Genomic DNA, 16,371 nt, shown 5'->3' on the forward strand with positions numbered 1-16,371 from the left:
TATGAAAACAACGTTAAAATGAACAAGAATATAAATTTAGAGGGTGCCAATTCTATATTTTCTCCCGGCGATAAAATGCTTATTGTCGTCCCTTTAATAAAAAAAATACCGGCGAATTACTTTGTATCACGAAACCCTGTTGAAATCACAAACAGTAATTATTCTCAGTCTTTTCTGTAAGCAATTTTAGGGTCACGTTTATTCTCTCCGTCCGTTGTTATCGTTTAGGCAAAGAAAATGAGATACGACAACGTAATGATATTTTATGAAGAGCTGATGGAACTATTATTTTTGTAGCAATTTACTCTTGACTGGCCATTGCCCACGGCTCCGTCAATTAACAATTCTTAAGAACATGAACGCTAGATTGTAATTTCGGCCTTACCCATTTGTTTCCTTTTAAAAGTATTAATATATTGTAGCTATTTACTGTTTTTACGAACGCATGGAACGGCTACATAGTTCATATAATATTATGATAGTTAAGACTAGTAATATTTACGGTGAACTCAGCAATATTACTCTGATCCTTCTACAACCAGGCGGGTATACCGACAAATTATTACTGTCTCACAAGCCTTTTCAGAATAACAAGTGAGAAGGAGAAATAATATATAAACAGTACTATCATTGTCTAATCTAATGATATAAATTTCAGTCTCCCATATGGATAGCTGATATCTTTCTATATTTCTTCTTATTTTTTAAATATTTATACTAAAAACGTGAAAGTTTGCTACAATGGGTGGATGTTGGTTACTTTTCCACGTAAAAAGCTACTGATCATTATTAAATTTGGCACATAATTAGCTTATAACCTGGATTAAAACAAAGAATAATTCATACGATAGCATTAAAAGTACCACTAAGTAGCAGCGTTTAACACCGCTGTTATTAGGCAGAAATAAATGTGACGGTGGTACCACCGGAGTCCAACCACAGCCAACCACACCCATTTCGATATTACGAGTTTTTCATTCTGGAAAAAAGTTCTTCTGAACTGACTTATAGTCAACTAGTTTTTGCCCGCAGCTTCGCCCGCGTTTAAAAGAAAATAATATAACATACTAACATACATAAAACTGAAAATTCGCACCTTCAACTTTGCTAAAGATCATCACTTGACCAAATGCATAGTTTACGATTCTAATATCGATTAAAATAATCGATGATTGTGTCCAAAAGATCGATTCTCCGATTAATCGATCTTAGATAGCCATCCTTAATTCCCGTGGGATTTCCGGGATAAAAACTATCCTATGTCCTTTCTCGGGTATCAGACTATCTTTGTACAAAATTTCATTAAAATCGGTTCTGTGGTTTGGGCGTGAAGAATAGACAACCAGACAGACAGACAGACAGACAGACAGACAGACAGACAGACAGTTACTTTCAGATTTATAATATTAGTAAGGATAATGTGTAGAATTCGATGACAATATAATAATTTTCCACTTCAAGTTATAAAATTCTATGTTCTTTGCACAAGGAATTTCTTTGTTACATTTATTAATGAATTTTAATATGATAAATGAAGGTACAGGATAACCCTTTTAATTCCAAGGGTCTATGACTTATAGATATCGCTACGAAGTCTTAATTACATTATGAATTCCAAAGGAAGCCCAAAGGAAATTTCTAATGAAAAAATGAAATACTGTTTTACCTTTAAAATATAATTGTAAATAATACAGACGCAATACTCGACACACTTTATAATTATAAAATGTTTTACATGTGGTCCCATTATTTTACTGATTTTTACCACGCTTTTAATAGCTTGACCTGTATGTATGTATGTGACGGAAACTTTGAACTCGATTTTTACCCACTTTGAACTGTCTGATTAATTTAAAATTTTCAGGAAGGAACAATTATCAGGAACCGATGACAATACACGATTTTAATAATTTTATCCAATTCTCCTCATCACGATCGCCAGGAATCAGGATTAGATTTTCCTTGTGCGATTTTAGTGTGGATTTTAGTTTTTAAACTATAATTACTATGCATTGATTTTTACTAAAATTCTGTTTCAATTTCGGTGAGGTACTTCAAGTTTGAATTACTTCAACGAGCTCAACTCTTTGATTTACTTCAACTGAGCTGACCTTGAAAGGGCTTTAGAGATATGAAGTATGATTCCTACTAGAGCAAGGCTACTAAAGAATTCTTAGGATATTGAACCAATACTTGCAATACTTGTAGAAACCAAGTGACATGATCAGTGATCTGAAAATATTAGGGACTGCTCGATAAACCTAGTATCATACCGAGGATGTTGAATTGTTTTCTATATTCAAGATATTTCTAATAAAACTTTTGTGATTTGTGTCGATCCATTGGCGGAGCGGTCACCGTACCGGTCTGACGTGCAGAGGGTTCCGGGTTCGATCTCCGCCCAGACAGACCTTTCCTTGATGTGATTTCACTAACAAATTGATGAGAGGAAGACACATTTTTGGAAACACGACATCCTAAATTCAGCAAGTCGCGGAATAGATTCGCAATTAAATGAGTGATATGAAAACAAAAAAAAAAACAGTTAATAATGATTCACTAAAGAAGGAAACAACTAATACAGTAATAGAATAAATGAGTTTAAATTAAAATTCCACTTTATAAAGTGTTGATCTCCTGGTCCGTTGTAAACACACACCTCTACAAGCCCGTTGATTGCGGTCCACTGCACGAGTCGATCATTGTAACTCAAAGAAAAATAACCTTTATTCGTCAATAGTTAGTGATACAATTTTTAGAATAGGCCATCCATTACTGTCCCACTGCTGGGCACGGATGTCCTCTAATAATGAGAAGGCTTAGGCCATAGTCCACCGCGCTGGCCAAGCGCGTATAGGTAGACTTCACATACCTTAGAGATTTCTCTGAGGTATGCAGGTTTCCTCACAATGTTTACCTTCACTGTTTAAGCAAGTAATAATTAATTTCTCATACACACATAACTTTGAAAAATCAGAGTTGCGTGCCTGAGATTTGAACCTCGGACCCCTCGATCGACAGGCCGAGTTTCTTAACCACTAGGCTATCACTGCAAAGACTCCCTGACGTTTAGAATAGTATTTGAGCTTAATTCCGTTTTTCTTTACCAATCGAAATTCCTTGGAGGCAGCGAAATAAATTTGGAATTGACAGATCACACAGTCTAATTAGCAAATTGTGGATCACATATAAAATAAAGTACCCATGTACCCATAATATATAGAATGTGAAACGAAGACGAGAAGAACGTAAAGATGAATTATTTGCTAGAACTTCATTATAATTCATACAAGCTACTTTAATGTGGAATTTCAATTTCATTGAAATAAAAACAAATCAAATAATCTCCATCGCTTTGAACTGCGCTTCATCTCCATTAGCAAAGGGAATTAATACTGAATTAGTCCTTGTATGACCAATATTCTATGACCATTAATGGAATGAAATGGAAGAAAAGCACTTGCAATGCAGGCAATTTTATAATTTATCAGTCACAATAATTATTCTATTTGTTGTTTAGGGCAGGAAATATACTAATATTACTTATCCTATATTTAGTAATATAACCGATTTTGTGGAGGAACGAAGTGTATATATAGCATCTTTTTCTACTCGATGGTGGTCCCACTATGCATATAAACTAAAAACGGGAAGCTCTAGCGCCTCTGGAGGAACGTACTTGCCCTTTTCGTCCCCATTTGGCCCTTTGGTTTTTTGCACCTGAGGTTTTTTGTAGTTAATAGCAGACAAGCATACAATTCACAAATCAACCCCGGGTAAGAGTACTTTCCTGCCTAATTCTTCTACAGATGCGCCGCGACAACTGAGCTCGAACGATCCCTTACCATACCCTTCAAACAAAAACACAGCAGCACTGCTGCTATTAGACAGAAATAGGTATGTCGGTTGTGCCGCCGGAGTTGAACAACGGATGGTGCAATTGCCCTTATGGTTTAAATTAACTTTATCAGTTAAGATGTAGTTACAGCAATAATACAAAACTCACTCGGACTCGGCGCATGGCGGCGACGATCTCCACGCGGCTGGTGGGCCTCGGCACATCCATCGTCCCGATGTACTGAAACAAACACATTGGTATTAAAATTTGAAAAAAATATATACTCGCACTTAAAATTTTTAGAAATTCTGTTTCGACTTATTAATTTACTGTTAAATAAAGTTTGTTTCTAAAATACCATTAAAATTTAATGCTATATTATGTTATAACATTTATCCCTTTGTAAAGCAAACACCAAGCGAAAAGGTGGTCCTCAAAAATTACCATCGCGAATAAGCACTTTCGACCAAAAAATAACGTAGTAATAAATATTTCTGTAGCAGCAGCAAAATACTTAAATTATTATTAACGTAATCGTCCAATAGTTAAATCATCATAGAAGGAAATAAATTATAATGTGTTACGCTTAACTACACACAAAGGGTCGACACCACCAACAACACATATTAAAAGCGACACACACACAAAATGCCCCACCGCAATTATTGACGACGTCATCTGTTACAATGGATAATTTCTGGCATTTTTTTAAACAAAAATAATGAAAGACTAATAAAAGAGATATTTTCGCAATTAAAGAAGTAATTAAAACAATTATCGTCGTATAAATAAATTCCTTAATTATTCTAAAACTTAATTAATTTTCTTCCAATCAAATTAAAGTAAGTAAAATTCTATTACGACCAATTATTTGAATCTTTCGAAATCTATCTTAGCGGACTTCATTAATTGGAACACGATAAGATTAAACGAAATATGCTAAAAGGTAATACGACTATAAAATGTAATTTTTACGTATATTGGTTTTTAAATTGTTCAACAGTCGTTTTCTAATCAACTCTTGATTGATTGAACGTTGGGATAAAACAATTGAGCGTCGGCTTTATTACAAAAATCCTCTTCGTCGGGATTAACAATGGAGAATTATCGCCCCTTACACTCGTCACTCCAAATATTTTATCAAATGACGCTACCATTCGGGTTATGAGTCGTAAAGCGCTATTGTTTTCGATTTCATTCTGACTCAATGTTCACATTTCGTATAAGTAATAATTAAAACTTATCAGGAAGAAAGAATGCTCGTTAAAATCATTTTTGCTCAAGAGAGTTCGCCAATCTGTTAATAATTTGTAAGTAAATTTAGTACTGACTAAATTAAGTTATTGACATGTACCCGATAAACTTAAAAATTAATTAAGGGAAACCAGTAACTCATATTTTAAAAGTAATACAAAGTTTTCGTTGGTCACATTCAAATGAATGAGATTTTCAATTTAAACACACAGAAATTTCAAAACTGACTGAGAGAAAACTTCTTCAAAGCTGCTTCAAGCAATTTCTACTGATATCCGTCCCGAGGAAGTGCGACAGGGTGATGCTTTTTGAAATTGCAAAGGTTATAAATGTATTTCGAAAGTACAGAGCCTTTATATGTTATATTGTTTCAATAAGGTGATTTGTAAAGTCGATTTGAGGGAAACAGGAAAGTTTCTTTACCGTATAGGTACACGCATTGTAGTTGTAACTTCGTCAGTCACTTTTATTGCCGATGAAATGAATGCTATTTCAATGTGTGAGTGAACACTCTGTGTAAAAATAAAAATAAATAACAATGGATTGAATTGAAGCAGCAGAATCAGAAGAACATTTCAAATTCACGTATAAATGTAAGTTGTAATATTTTAAGACGCTTTCTACAATCACACCCCCACACAAGGATTCCCTAACGTGGCAAGGGCATTCTTAGACAAAAAGATCCCCAGATCCCACCTAGATTCAGGAAGAAGAAACAGAAATCTAAATTCATCATTTAGCTATCAGCCGTGCCGGGTCCCTTTGCGCATCAGACTGGTATGGTGACCGCTCTGAACACGGATCATCATAATGTCATATAGGTAATTAAGACAGTCATGATACCACAGCGAATAATACAACATTGTCAACGACTTTTCGGTATAACTTCTGGGGTAACACCGATATGTAGCTTAGGCATATAAAAATATCGCACACATAATATACACACAATGATGATAAAATATTTAATATAAGATATCGTATTAGGTTTTACCTATTGGATTTCTGCAAAAAAATCATGTTATATTAGTATATTAAACAAATTCACACGCAAAATTTGAAGGAGCTTCAAAAGGTGTAGATACTCAATATTAATAACAGGTAAAATTAAAACAGGTCTAGACAAACACTTCAATTTTATCCAACGTTTGCAATAAAGCAAATGCCTTGAAACTGCTTTTTTAAACTAAAAAAGTGCAAGCCACGATTCCCTTTTCCTGCAATTTTCCGCTTTATTCTAGTGCTCATCCTTTTAGGTACGGCTGCGATCTAGATTCATTTGTGTGGCAATTCTCTTTTTGCCAACGGTGAGGTATCCGTTGAAAAGAAAATGCTTCAATAAAAAGCAGCAAATAACTTTTGAACATCAGAAGTTATTACTGTCGATGGTCATAGGTATTTAAAAGTGAAGTGTTTTACGAACTGTGAGTTTAATCGGTTCATATTAAATGATTAATGTTTTTTTAATGAAACAAAATTGCTTTCATAATAAAGTAGCAAATGTCTTTTAAATTCTGGTTTGAAGGACATAATTTTCCGAGGCATTCCAGCTTAGTCCCCAGGGGTAACGGCGGTCTGTGGCCGACCTCAGGTAGGAATATCTAGTCCTATATGGGGTTTATTACAGAAGTCCATGGGCGGCAGCCACGTAATCACCATCGGATGGACTGCACGCTCGTTTGCTACTCCTATATTATAATAATAATAATAATAATTAAAAAATAACTAATATGTTTTCAAATATCTCATTACACGTTAAAATTTATTTAACATTTTATTTTATGACGATTTTTTCACAAATCCAAATATTCTAAAGTAAAGGTTAACTACATAGTAGCACCCGCAGCTTCGCCCGCACTTAAAATAAATAACATGTCATACTGAAACAGAAACTATAATTTTATGCTTTCAAGAAAAACGAAATAACATTTTTTTAATGATTAATAAGATAAAAGAAAATGTTTTTCGTTACTGTGTGCTTAAATTTTTAAATTTGCTAGTCATGTTGAGGAAAATGCGCCAATACTTTTTTACGAACTTTACGAAAGCTGATTTTAAATATACTGTTCTCATAAGATACAACTGTTACGGTATCCCATAGGAAGCATACATTTTTCCGAGATAAAAATGAGTGGAGTTTATATGACGTTCTCTGACCACTTGTTTACACAAAATCATACCGATCCCTTGCTCATTAATATAATTATTATATGCAATTCGGGGCCTATTCTATACATCCAATTAACCAAATCTTTCAACTTTTTAACATCGTTTCAAGTTAACCTCTGTTATTTTTTTTAATCTAAAGTTTTTTTACTTTACTCTAAATATATGAACAAGAAACTTACGTTTGAGTTTCTGCCGTACAACATCATTTAAATCTCCTTTAACTGTACCACAAGGGGCTTAAGTACACGTAGTAAGACAATAAGTATTAAGTAGAAGGACTAATTCGGCAATTCTTTTTTAAATCTAAAGCTTTTTCACTTTAAATATGAGAACAAGAAACTTACGTTTGAGTTTCTGCCGTACAACATCATTTAAATCTCCTTTAACTGTACCACAAGGGGCTTAAGTACACGTAGTAAGACAATAAGTATTCAGTAGAAGGACTAATTCGGCAATTCTTTTTTAAATCTAAAGCTTTTTCACTTTACTCTAAATATGAGAACAAGAAACTTACGTTTGAGTTTCTGCCGTACAACATCATTTAAATCTCCTTTAACTGTACCACAAGGGGCTTAAGTACACGTAGTAAGACAATAAGTATTCAGTAGAAGGACTAATTAACAAACTTGACTTGTTATTCAGTTATAACAAGCTAAGTTTGTTTGTAAGTAGCCAGACCACCAAGCTGCTGCAGATTATTTAAAAAATGAAGAATCGAGAGGTGCTCCGGGTTACAAATTTCGGACCCCTGGACGGAAAGTCCGAGTTTTGACCACTAGACTATTGCTTCTTGCATTGCTTCTGACGAGGTGTATAGGCACACGTAACGAAACATGCAATATAGAGCTATGAGAAAAGGAACGCTAAATCCTGGAACAGGGCACACAAGCGACTTGTATTGTTTCTAAGTACTTCAAAACTTGTTCCTATAGTTCCGGGCTCTGAATAGGGCTACGGTATCCCCGGCCTGTCGTAAGAGGCAACTAAAAGGGGCTTCCGAAGTTGCGGGCTGCAAGAGTGGGAGCTCGAACTGCCCGGCCAGCGATCCCGGAAAGTAAGGCCGTATGTGTGGTAACATACCGTCGAACCAGACGGTGTGACGAGTCAATCTCACCTGGGCAGAGCCCGTCAGGGCAGTGCGCTGAGAGGACTCCGGTTGCGTACCTTTGAAGATCTCGGAATCCTTTATGCAGCGCCGAGGACGGTCACCTGGGGGGTTGTTTATTGCGGTAAAAATTCCATATAATCCTGTGTCGCTCCCATGGCGAAATTCCTAGTCGTTTTGCAAGAATTTGAAGTATAATACATATAATTAAAAAAAATATGAACATAAAAAAATAACCCCCACTTTAAAATTCATAAGCTACTTTTTAATTGGATTATGATAATTTCGTATGCATAAGATTTTGTCATTGTGTCATTTGTTGACTACAAAAATTATAAATCAAAACGAGGAATTAAATGATGCCAGCTGTGTTGTCCTGAACAGTAAAATAAGTGTCACATTGTCGCCGCAATGGACCACGAATTTCTTTTTCACTACCTTACATTCAAAGTCGCAATGATCCAGTTGCAGTATAGTCTCTCGTCTGCGCTACCGATCCACCGTGTAGGCTGTTCATTCGTCTCAATTTGTCGCCGCCCAAACGGCGTAATTCGTATAAAATACTCTTGGTTGGCGTGAACATCGGTTAGGCTAATGCTTTTTACGTCATACACGCGCGAGATTAAACCTCGGTTTCATATTCAAGTAAAATAGGATTTATTTCACGTTTATTTTCTGCGGCACACTTTGTATGATAAATTTGAAAGAGTTAATATTTCTGATTTATCTTCGTTTGAGGTAATACTAGTTTCGCGGAGTTTTAGAGACAAAATACTAAATATGGGGCATTCCTTTGTAGTGGAACAAAATTACTACCTACCCACTTTCAAAATTAGGTAAAGAAGTATTAAATTTTATGTGTACTTACCTATACGAGTGTGATATCATTTAGTTTACTTTGAAGACAAATAACGACCACTCTATACTTACAAAATTGTTGATATTTTACTAGTAATTTAACAAAATGTAAAAAAAATACACGTTAAGTACTAGTTCAATTAAGTGTTAAGTACCTACATAGTAGTACATAGTAATAGCAATTTATTTTTTGCCAAGTTAATTAGAAATAGCTAATTTGACTGATCTATATGGGAAATCGAGATATATTTTCTTGAGCTGGGTTGCGCGTTACACATAGCCTGAAAGCTGTCCACCTGAAGCGGTACATAAAGCCACGTTACGATATAATGGTTACCTATCCGAGAGTCTGAGCAGTGAATCTAAGCTTATTGGTTTAAGAACCTCGGCCTCTTGATCTACGGGTAGGAGGTTCAAATCCCAGGCATGCACCTCTGACTTTTCAAAGTTATGTGCGTATTAAAAATCAATCATCGGAAAACATCGTGAGGAAACCAGCATGCACCTGAAAAGTCTTTAAAAATAAAAAATAAGGTCAAAAGTGTGTGAAGTCTACCAATTGCACTTGGACAGCGCGGTGGACTGTGGCCTAATGCTTCTCATACTGAGAGGAGACCTGAGCTCAATAGTGGGACATCATGGGTTGATGATGATGCGAGAATCACTGAGCTTGACAAATCGATTACGAGACATCGCCACTACAATATAAGGCCCCGTTTGTATTAGCAGACATGAATCTTGTCAGACAGTACATGCCCGCTAACACCGTCATGTAAATAACAACATAAATCGACGGGTCCTACGTAAACTGGTGCAAGTGCGTTTTCACAACTTTACAGTAGAGCGATTTGAATGTTCTAATGCGTGTAACTTTAACACTATTCACGTATAATGCAGTTTTTTTTTTCAAAAAGATTCAATTATACCATTTTAAAAATTTTAACTATGTACATTGAATAATGTTAAACTTACACGCATTAGAACATTCAAATCGCTCTACTGTAAAGTTGTGAAAACGCACTTGCACCAGTTTACGTGGGACCCATCGAAATGAACTCTGAGACTGCCTATCCATCACAGACGTTGTAGGTAGTAGAATCCTATGTGGTTCAACTCAGGCGGCATCACTGCCACATCTATTTCTGCTATCTGGGGTTGACTACAAATGGCTCTGAGCGGCCGAAGCTTACTATTAGGCGGACTGCATGCTGGTCTGCTACTCTTGTATAAAAATACGTGCGAAGCTGTGGATGTTTGTCAAACCAACAAGGTTGGTTGGTTGCATTAAATGAAATTTCATCAGCAACAGCTTGATATTCATTGAGCGAAATAGGATTCTATAGGATTTGCCAAACATTTAGTTATAGCTAGCTCATCTTTATCGCAAGTCTCTGGTAAAACGCACCCTTATATACTTGTTACTATGGCGATTATTCATTAATCATTACAGAAACTATCCTTGCACACATGCTGCACGATGTCACAGGTGGATATTGGCAATTTGCATATTTAATGTTGAAGGGAACACACACAGCAATTGCATTAAAAGTACACAAGCATAAAGTCATATACAGACACACAACCACGTACAAACACTCACCAACGCCTACACACATCATATGATGAACATTTTTTCCTACTTTATATATATTTTTATATTTATTTACTTACTATGTTGGATCAAGGCCCGAAGTAGACTATGACCTCCAACGAAATTACTATTTCTCCTAATTTTTATAATAGCCAGCAGGGTTTTACGTTGTTTCCATTTTCGACTTTCAAAAAGTTAAGCTAACCAAATACTCGTAAATACCCACTTACTTTCTTAATTTTATCAAACGAAAACCCTAAGGAATGTCAAGTAATTTCACGAAACCGAAAGTTTAACCGTAAAAACAAAGTTAGGAAACTCGAGCCTGTCCGAAAGGCAACAATCACTTCAAAGCTATGTTAATCGTTTTAACGAGTTTCGATACAGTTTCACGTACTTTTAGTTCAAAAGGTCTCCTTTGTCCGAAGTCTCTGCTAATCCCGCCTTTATTTATTGCCGAGGAGAATCGTTGTGAGGTGCTACGTCGATGAGTATAGTATTGAATTGATGTGACTTTTGTGACTTCTTTTACAGTGCCTGTTTTTTATAAGATTATAGTAGTAGGCGTGACTGCAGTCCACATGACGATAACCGACTGCTGCCCATGGACATCTGTTTCGCCCTTAGATAAGATTAAAGACGTATCTGAGATCGCATACATACTCGTATGTATGGCTACGCCTGTGGAACTAAGTTGGAACACCTCGGATAAGTACATCTTCCTTATCACACCCTTCAAACCGAAAATAGCAGCGTATAACACCGTTCTTATTTGGCACAAATAGGTATGGCGGTCGTCAATCCGGAGTGTTACACTCCGGATTGACGGAGCAGCCGCCATTTAGTTCGCTAAAAATGGAATGCGACCTGCAGGTATACAATTGACATATCAAATTGTCTGAAATTAGTTTTGACGATTTTTATTCACACACAAAATATGTTTTCCATTACATATTAAATCTACAGAGTCCTAAACCTATTTTGTACAATTAGCGGCTTAATTTTAAACGTAAAATTATGCGTTAATACGATTAGGAAACTTCATACGACGTAGCATAAACTCCATTTAGCTCCTACTTAATATGTATGTCATTTCTGAACTGATTACTATTTATACCCTTGAATGACATAATCTCACGCCAAAGTTTTGATTAAGTTCCCTCTAATCCCATTGGTACCGATTCCGATGAAGTGTTATCAAGGGTCGCAAGTTATTTTAGGGCCGCCCTTGAATAACTTTTAATCGTCATTTAGATTTCAATCAACTTGTTAATCAAAATTACATTATGTAAAATATTTAATTTGTCACCTAAATGAAGAGGTCGGCCTTTTCATCTGGTGGTAAATGTTCCTTAGATGTCATTAACATTTTGAATTAAATGATTTGTGTTTTTTGATGTTGTTTTTGTTAACAGGCAGTGACAAAGCTGGGATTGAAGCATGATCTCTTCATCGGAAGTGAACCACACGATTTGAACCTGGGACCTGATGACCTACATGGCGATTTTTTTTTAATTATGTGCATATTGGAAATTTATTTTTATTGAATATCGAAGTTCTAAGTCTATCTGATCGGAGGTCAACCTCAATAATATGATATTTACCTAAGGTTGGCCACAAAAGCGTTTCTATCTCTAAGAATAACTTGTGAAGTCTCGGGTAAGTATGTCTCCCTTACCGTTCAAAGCGGAACTGTTATTAGGCACTGCTGTTATCAGGCGGAAATTAGTGTGACGCTGGTGTCTCCGGAGACGAACCAACAGCGTTCTACCATCTTAAATTATTTGTTTCTACGAGACATTAAATATCCTGCGGCATCGTCTTTATCGTATATAATTTGTACAGTTACAAACTTTATCTGTAGGACTATTGCGGATTTACGAGTTTACTGACTAAAGTTCCTTTAATTCCAGCTTAAGTCCGAGGCGCTACGAACGCTTAAATAATAAAACAACTTCAAAGACTTATTTAACAATGGTGCAGAAAAGTTACTAAGTTTCCCGAGTCGAATTAAAATGTTAAAGTTCTTGAGAAAGGCATTGCCTAGTTAAGAGTTTGGTTAATTGAAATATGCAGAAAATATATTTAAATAATTTATAATATTTAAGTATATTATGTAATCAAAAAGTTTTGTATAGAATTCGTGAAGTTTCTTATACAAAGACAGGCGGTATTAAGTGTTACGGTATTTTGGTTGAAGTTTGTGGTAAAAAAGAGAAAAAACAAATAAAGGAGGAGTAGAACAACGGATCTGTAAGCCTTAAGTCGTATTGCAATCTTATTTGAGATAAATTACAGATGTCCATAATCGGCAATGGCCACTTACCATGAGCGAAACTGCACCCTCCCTTGCTATCCTCAATTTAGTAAAAAGAAATTACTATACGTGATTAAATTTTTTTCTATTTCTAAGCTCTTTATAGTCATTTATTGGGAATACTCTCGTTAAGACATTTAGTATTGGTAATAACAGACATTTGGTAGTATTATGGTACGGTATTACACCCATATTCATTGAGTTTGAATTCCACGGTAAGGTAATGTGTTAACGTGGTGAAGGGAGTGGCGCGATATTCCCTCAAATTAAATATGTTTACATATTTTTGCACACATTTTATGCAGATGCAAACAAGATTCAAGGCTACGGTGTACAACGTCTTTCTACATTAAGACTGAACTAGGTTATTTGTATAAATTCATAACTTCACATTGTTTCTTTAAAATAAATTTTATTAAAAATAAGACCAATAATGAGATAAGCAATTGGATTTCTTTATGGCTCCACGTGACTTCAACTTCAAAAACAAAACTTATTTATGTAATACATATACAATTAAATTACACGACACTTTCCTATTAACTCTATACCGCAAACTATTAAAATTTTAGCATATTAACCATGCTATTTATTATCATCCTAACATTAAAAGCAAATACCGCAAAACAATAAAGCCTAATAATCACTCTAAACTAAACATGGATTGAGTATCAAACTTTAGTCGAAGTGGTTTCAACTCCCAAGTCATTTACAGAAATATAAACAACAGAACACAAGCACATCTCAGGGGTGTTTGTTGTGATTCTTGAGCTTTGTAATAAGTTACAGCGTCTTTAATACCAATTTTCTCTCAAGAATGAACGATTATAAACGTCGCTTTCGCTTTTTTAATTCAATAAACATTAAAAGATACTACTAATTGGTATACCAGTAAGTGTTGGACCAGATAAAAGGTAAGGAAAATATCGCAACAAAACGAATAAAAGTTCTCAAAGGTCCTCTATTCATTCGCACTTGGGCAGTGCAGTGTACCATGGCCTAATCCTTCTCATTCCGAGAGAAGACCAGTGCCATGAAACGTGGGTTGGTGATGATGAAGGTGATGGTGATGCTGGTGAAGTCTCCTCCGTAATTGAGAGGAGCTTGACCTTGTTACATTTAGCATTGTGACTATGGATTCGTGGCTAAAGATTCGTAACTAATCCGATAGTCTAAAGTTTTGACTGATATTAGGACTCCAACAATATTTAACGGTTTTCATACTTTGTTGTAACTAGAACTAAACCTTTATCACAAGCCAAAGGCCATGACCCCAGGAACTCGGAATTGTAAAAGTTTGCCACTATCTGTCACTCATTCAAAGTACTATTGCGGTGGATATTGCAAGCTTCACAATAATTATAATGAAGAGGTCGCAATAATAATGACAAATACATACGTTTGGTACAATTTATTGATTGTTTAAAATGTAATATTTTACATTTTTTAGATAATAAACATCAAACACCGAAGTTTTTATCTGGTTTACATACTACATATGTATATAACACATACTATATAATAATATGGTACATTTTATGATGCTCTTTGATGCCACGTATTCCCCTTACTTCACACTCTTCAACTGGACAGTAGCGTTACATTGTTACCATATTATAAAAATATGTGTGCGAATCAGGTCAATTATATAAAGACTAGCTGACCCGGCAAACGTTGTGTTGCCATATAAATAAATAAATGTTAAGGGTGAACAACCCTTATCATTTAGGGGTATGAAAATAGATAGTAGCCGATTCTTAGACCTACTGAATATGCATTTATATGCATTTATATGCATTTATATGCATTTATATGCATATTCAGTAGTCTCACCAAATTTGTATAATTTGGTGAAAATCGGCAAAGCCGTTTCGGAGGAGTACGGTAATTAACATTGCGACACGAGAATTTTATATACCTATAAGATGATCGATTTAAAAATATTCTTAACTTATTGTCACATGTGGCCAATGAACAAAAATTCCTTACATGCTCTGTCTCATATAAAGAAATGATACAAAATGAATAGGTCTGTATGTTTCTATTACCCGTACGAAGCGACGGTCGAAAACTAGTTTATGTTTGAACTGTAGGCTGGACCGGTTTAAGTCAAGGACGCAAAGAGTCACGATCGTTCTCTAATAGCCTAACATCATGATAAAATCAACAGGGTTGTTTCAAAGAAGCTATATTAAATTCCAAAAAAATGTTCTTTATTCGTAGATGAGATCGCTTATCTATATTTATCTAGGTTGAAGGTTCTCTCATTTGCTACTAGCTATTATTATAATCCTAGATTATGCTGATTTTTCTAAGATGCTTGTTATTTTCCATTTATGTTATGTTTTTAAAACTCATTAAGTTTGTTTGTTTGTTTTTACGGGGTAAAAACCGGCAAGGTTGAACGGAGAAAGACACGAAGCGTTCCACTTTAGCCTTGTTGGGTAAAACGGCATGATCAATTTTAAAGTAGGACTATTTCTATTTATATAAAGTGATAGAAGTCTATAAATTGTAGTGGCTATTTAGGATTTATATTTTCCTATTTACTACCACCTACGAGTATGTTATGAAATATCTATTTCGTAACGTAGGTTCGTTTCATATCACATGAAGTGATTTTCACACATGGCCAATTATGCGAAAAGCAAAAAATATGTGTTTTATGCATTTATCCATTCATATTATATTCTAGGTATATTTTTTCATATTCAGTAAGTATTTCATACATAATTTGTAAAAAATTCAAGAGTTTTCCGAGGTATTACGGACTGATGGCCAGACGTTAGGTACTGATAACTTTTAAATATTGTAAGGCGCTTTAACTGTTGTTTATGTCCATACTACATTTCAATTAAAAAGATAAGCTCATGATTAATCGATACTTGAATATACATACTACGAAACTCATCGAAATCGAACAGTCTGTACTAATCTCAATTTTCATTAAAGGCTACTCGAACTTACTGCTTTGCGGTTTACAAACAAACATGTGTACATAGAAACTTGGATGGAACACAACCCTATCTTCAGAGAAGTTACTTTACTTCGCATAGTCAAATACCACATTTACAATAAATGTTTGTAATCTCAATTTTCATTCAATCACTAGCACTATATATGACTAAGACTATATATATAGATAACTTCGCAGTTTTAAAAAAGAGCGTAAAGAACTTGTAATTCAGTGCTGTTTATAGTGAAATTACTTGATCACCTGTCCAGCCATAGATATGTAG

At 35.0% G+C, this 16,371-nt stretch overlaps 1 protein-coding gene and 1 long non-coding RNA gene across 4 annotated transcripts in view; both read right to left on the reverse strand.

The window, feature by feature from the left end:
* Nucleotides 1-16,371, reverse strand: part of LOC140743346 (uncharacterized) — a 466,218-nt gene that overhangs the window by 112,995 nt on the left and 336,852 nt on the right. The gene's annotated exons all lie outside the window — the stretch shown is intronic.
* The window catches only part of LOC140743344 (carboxyl-terminal PDZ ligand of neuronal nitric oxide synthase protein), a 287,400-nt gene that overhangs the window by 98,447 nt on the left and 172,582 nt on the right, over nucleotides 1-16,371 (reverse strand). For all 3 annotated transcript variants that reach the window (XM_073074519.1, XM_073074520.1, XM_073074518.1), the window contains one exon: nucleotides 4,007-4,078. In XM_073074519.1, the coding sequence (XP_072930620.1) occupies nucleotides 4,007-4,078 (72 nt within the window). The remainder of the gene's footprint in view (nucleotides 1-4,006; nucleotides 4,079-16,371) is intronic.

Source organism: Epargyreus clarus, unplaced genomic scaffold, assembly GCF_041222505.1.
Source record: "Epargyreus clarus isolate Ecla_fem2 unplaced genomic scaffold, WU_Ecla_fem_2.2 ptg000007l, whole genome shotgun sequence".
In the NCBI taxonomy this organism is placed as follows: Eukaryota; Metazoa; Arthropoda; class Insecta; order Lepidoptera; family Hesperiidae; genus Epargyreus; species Epargyreus clarus.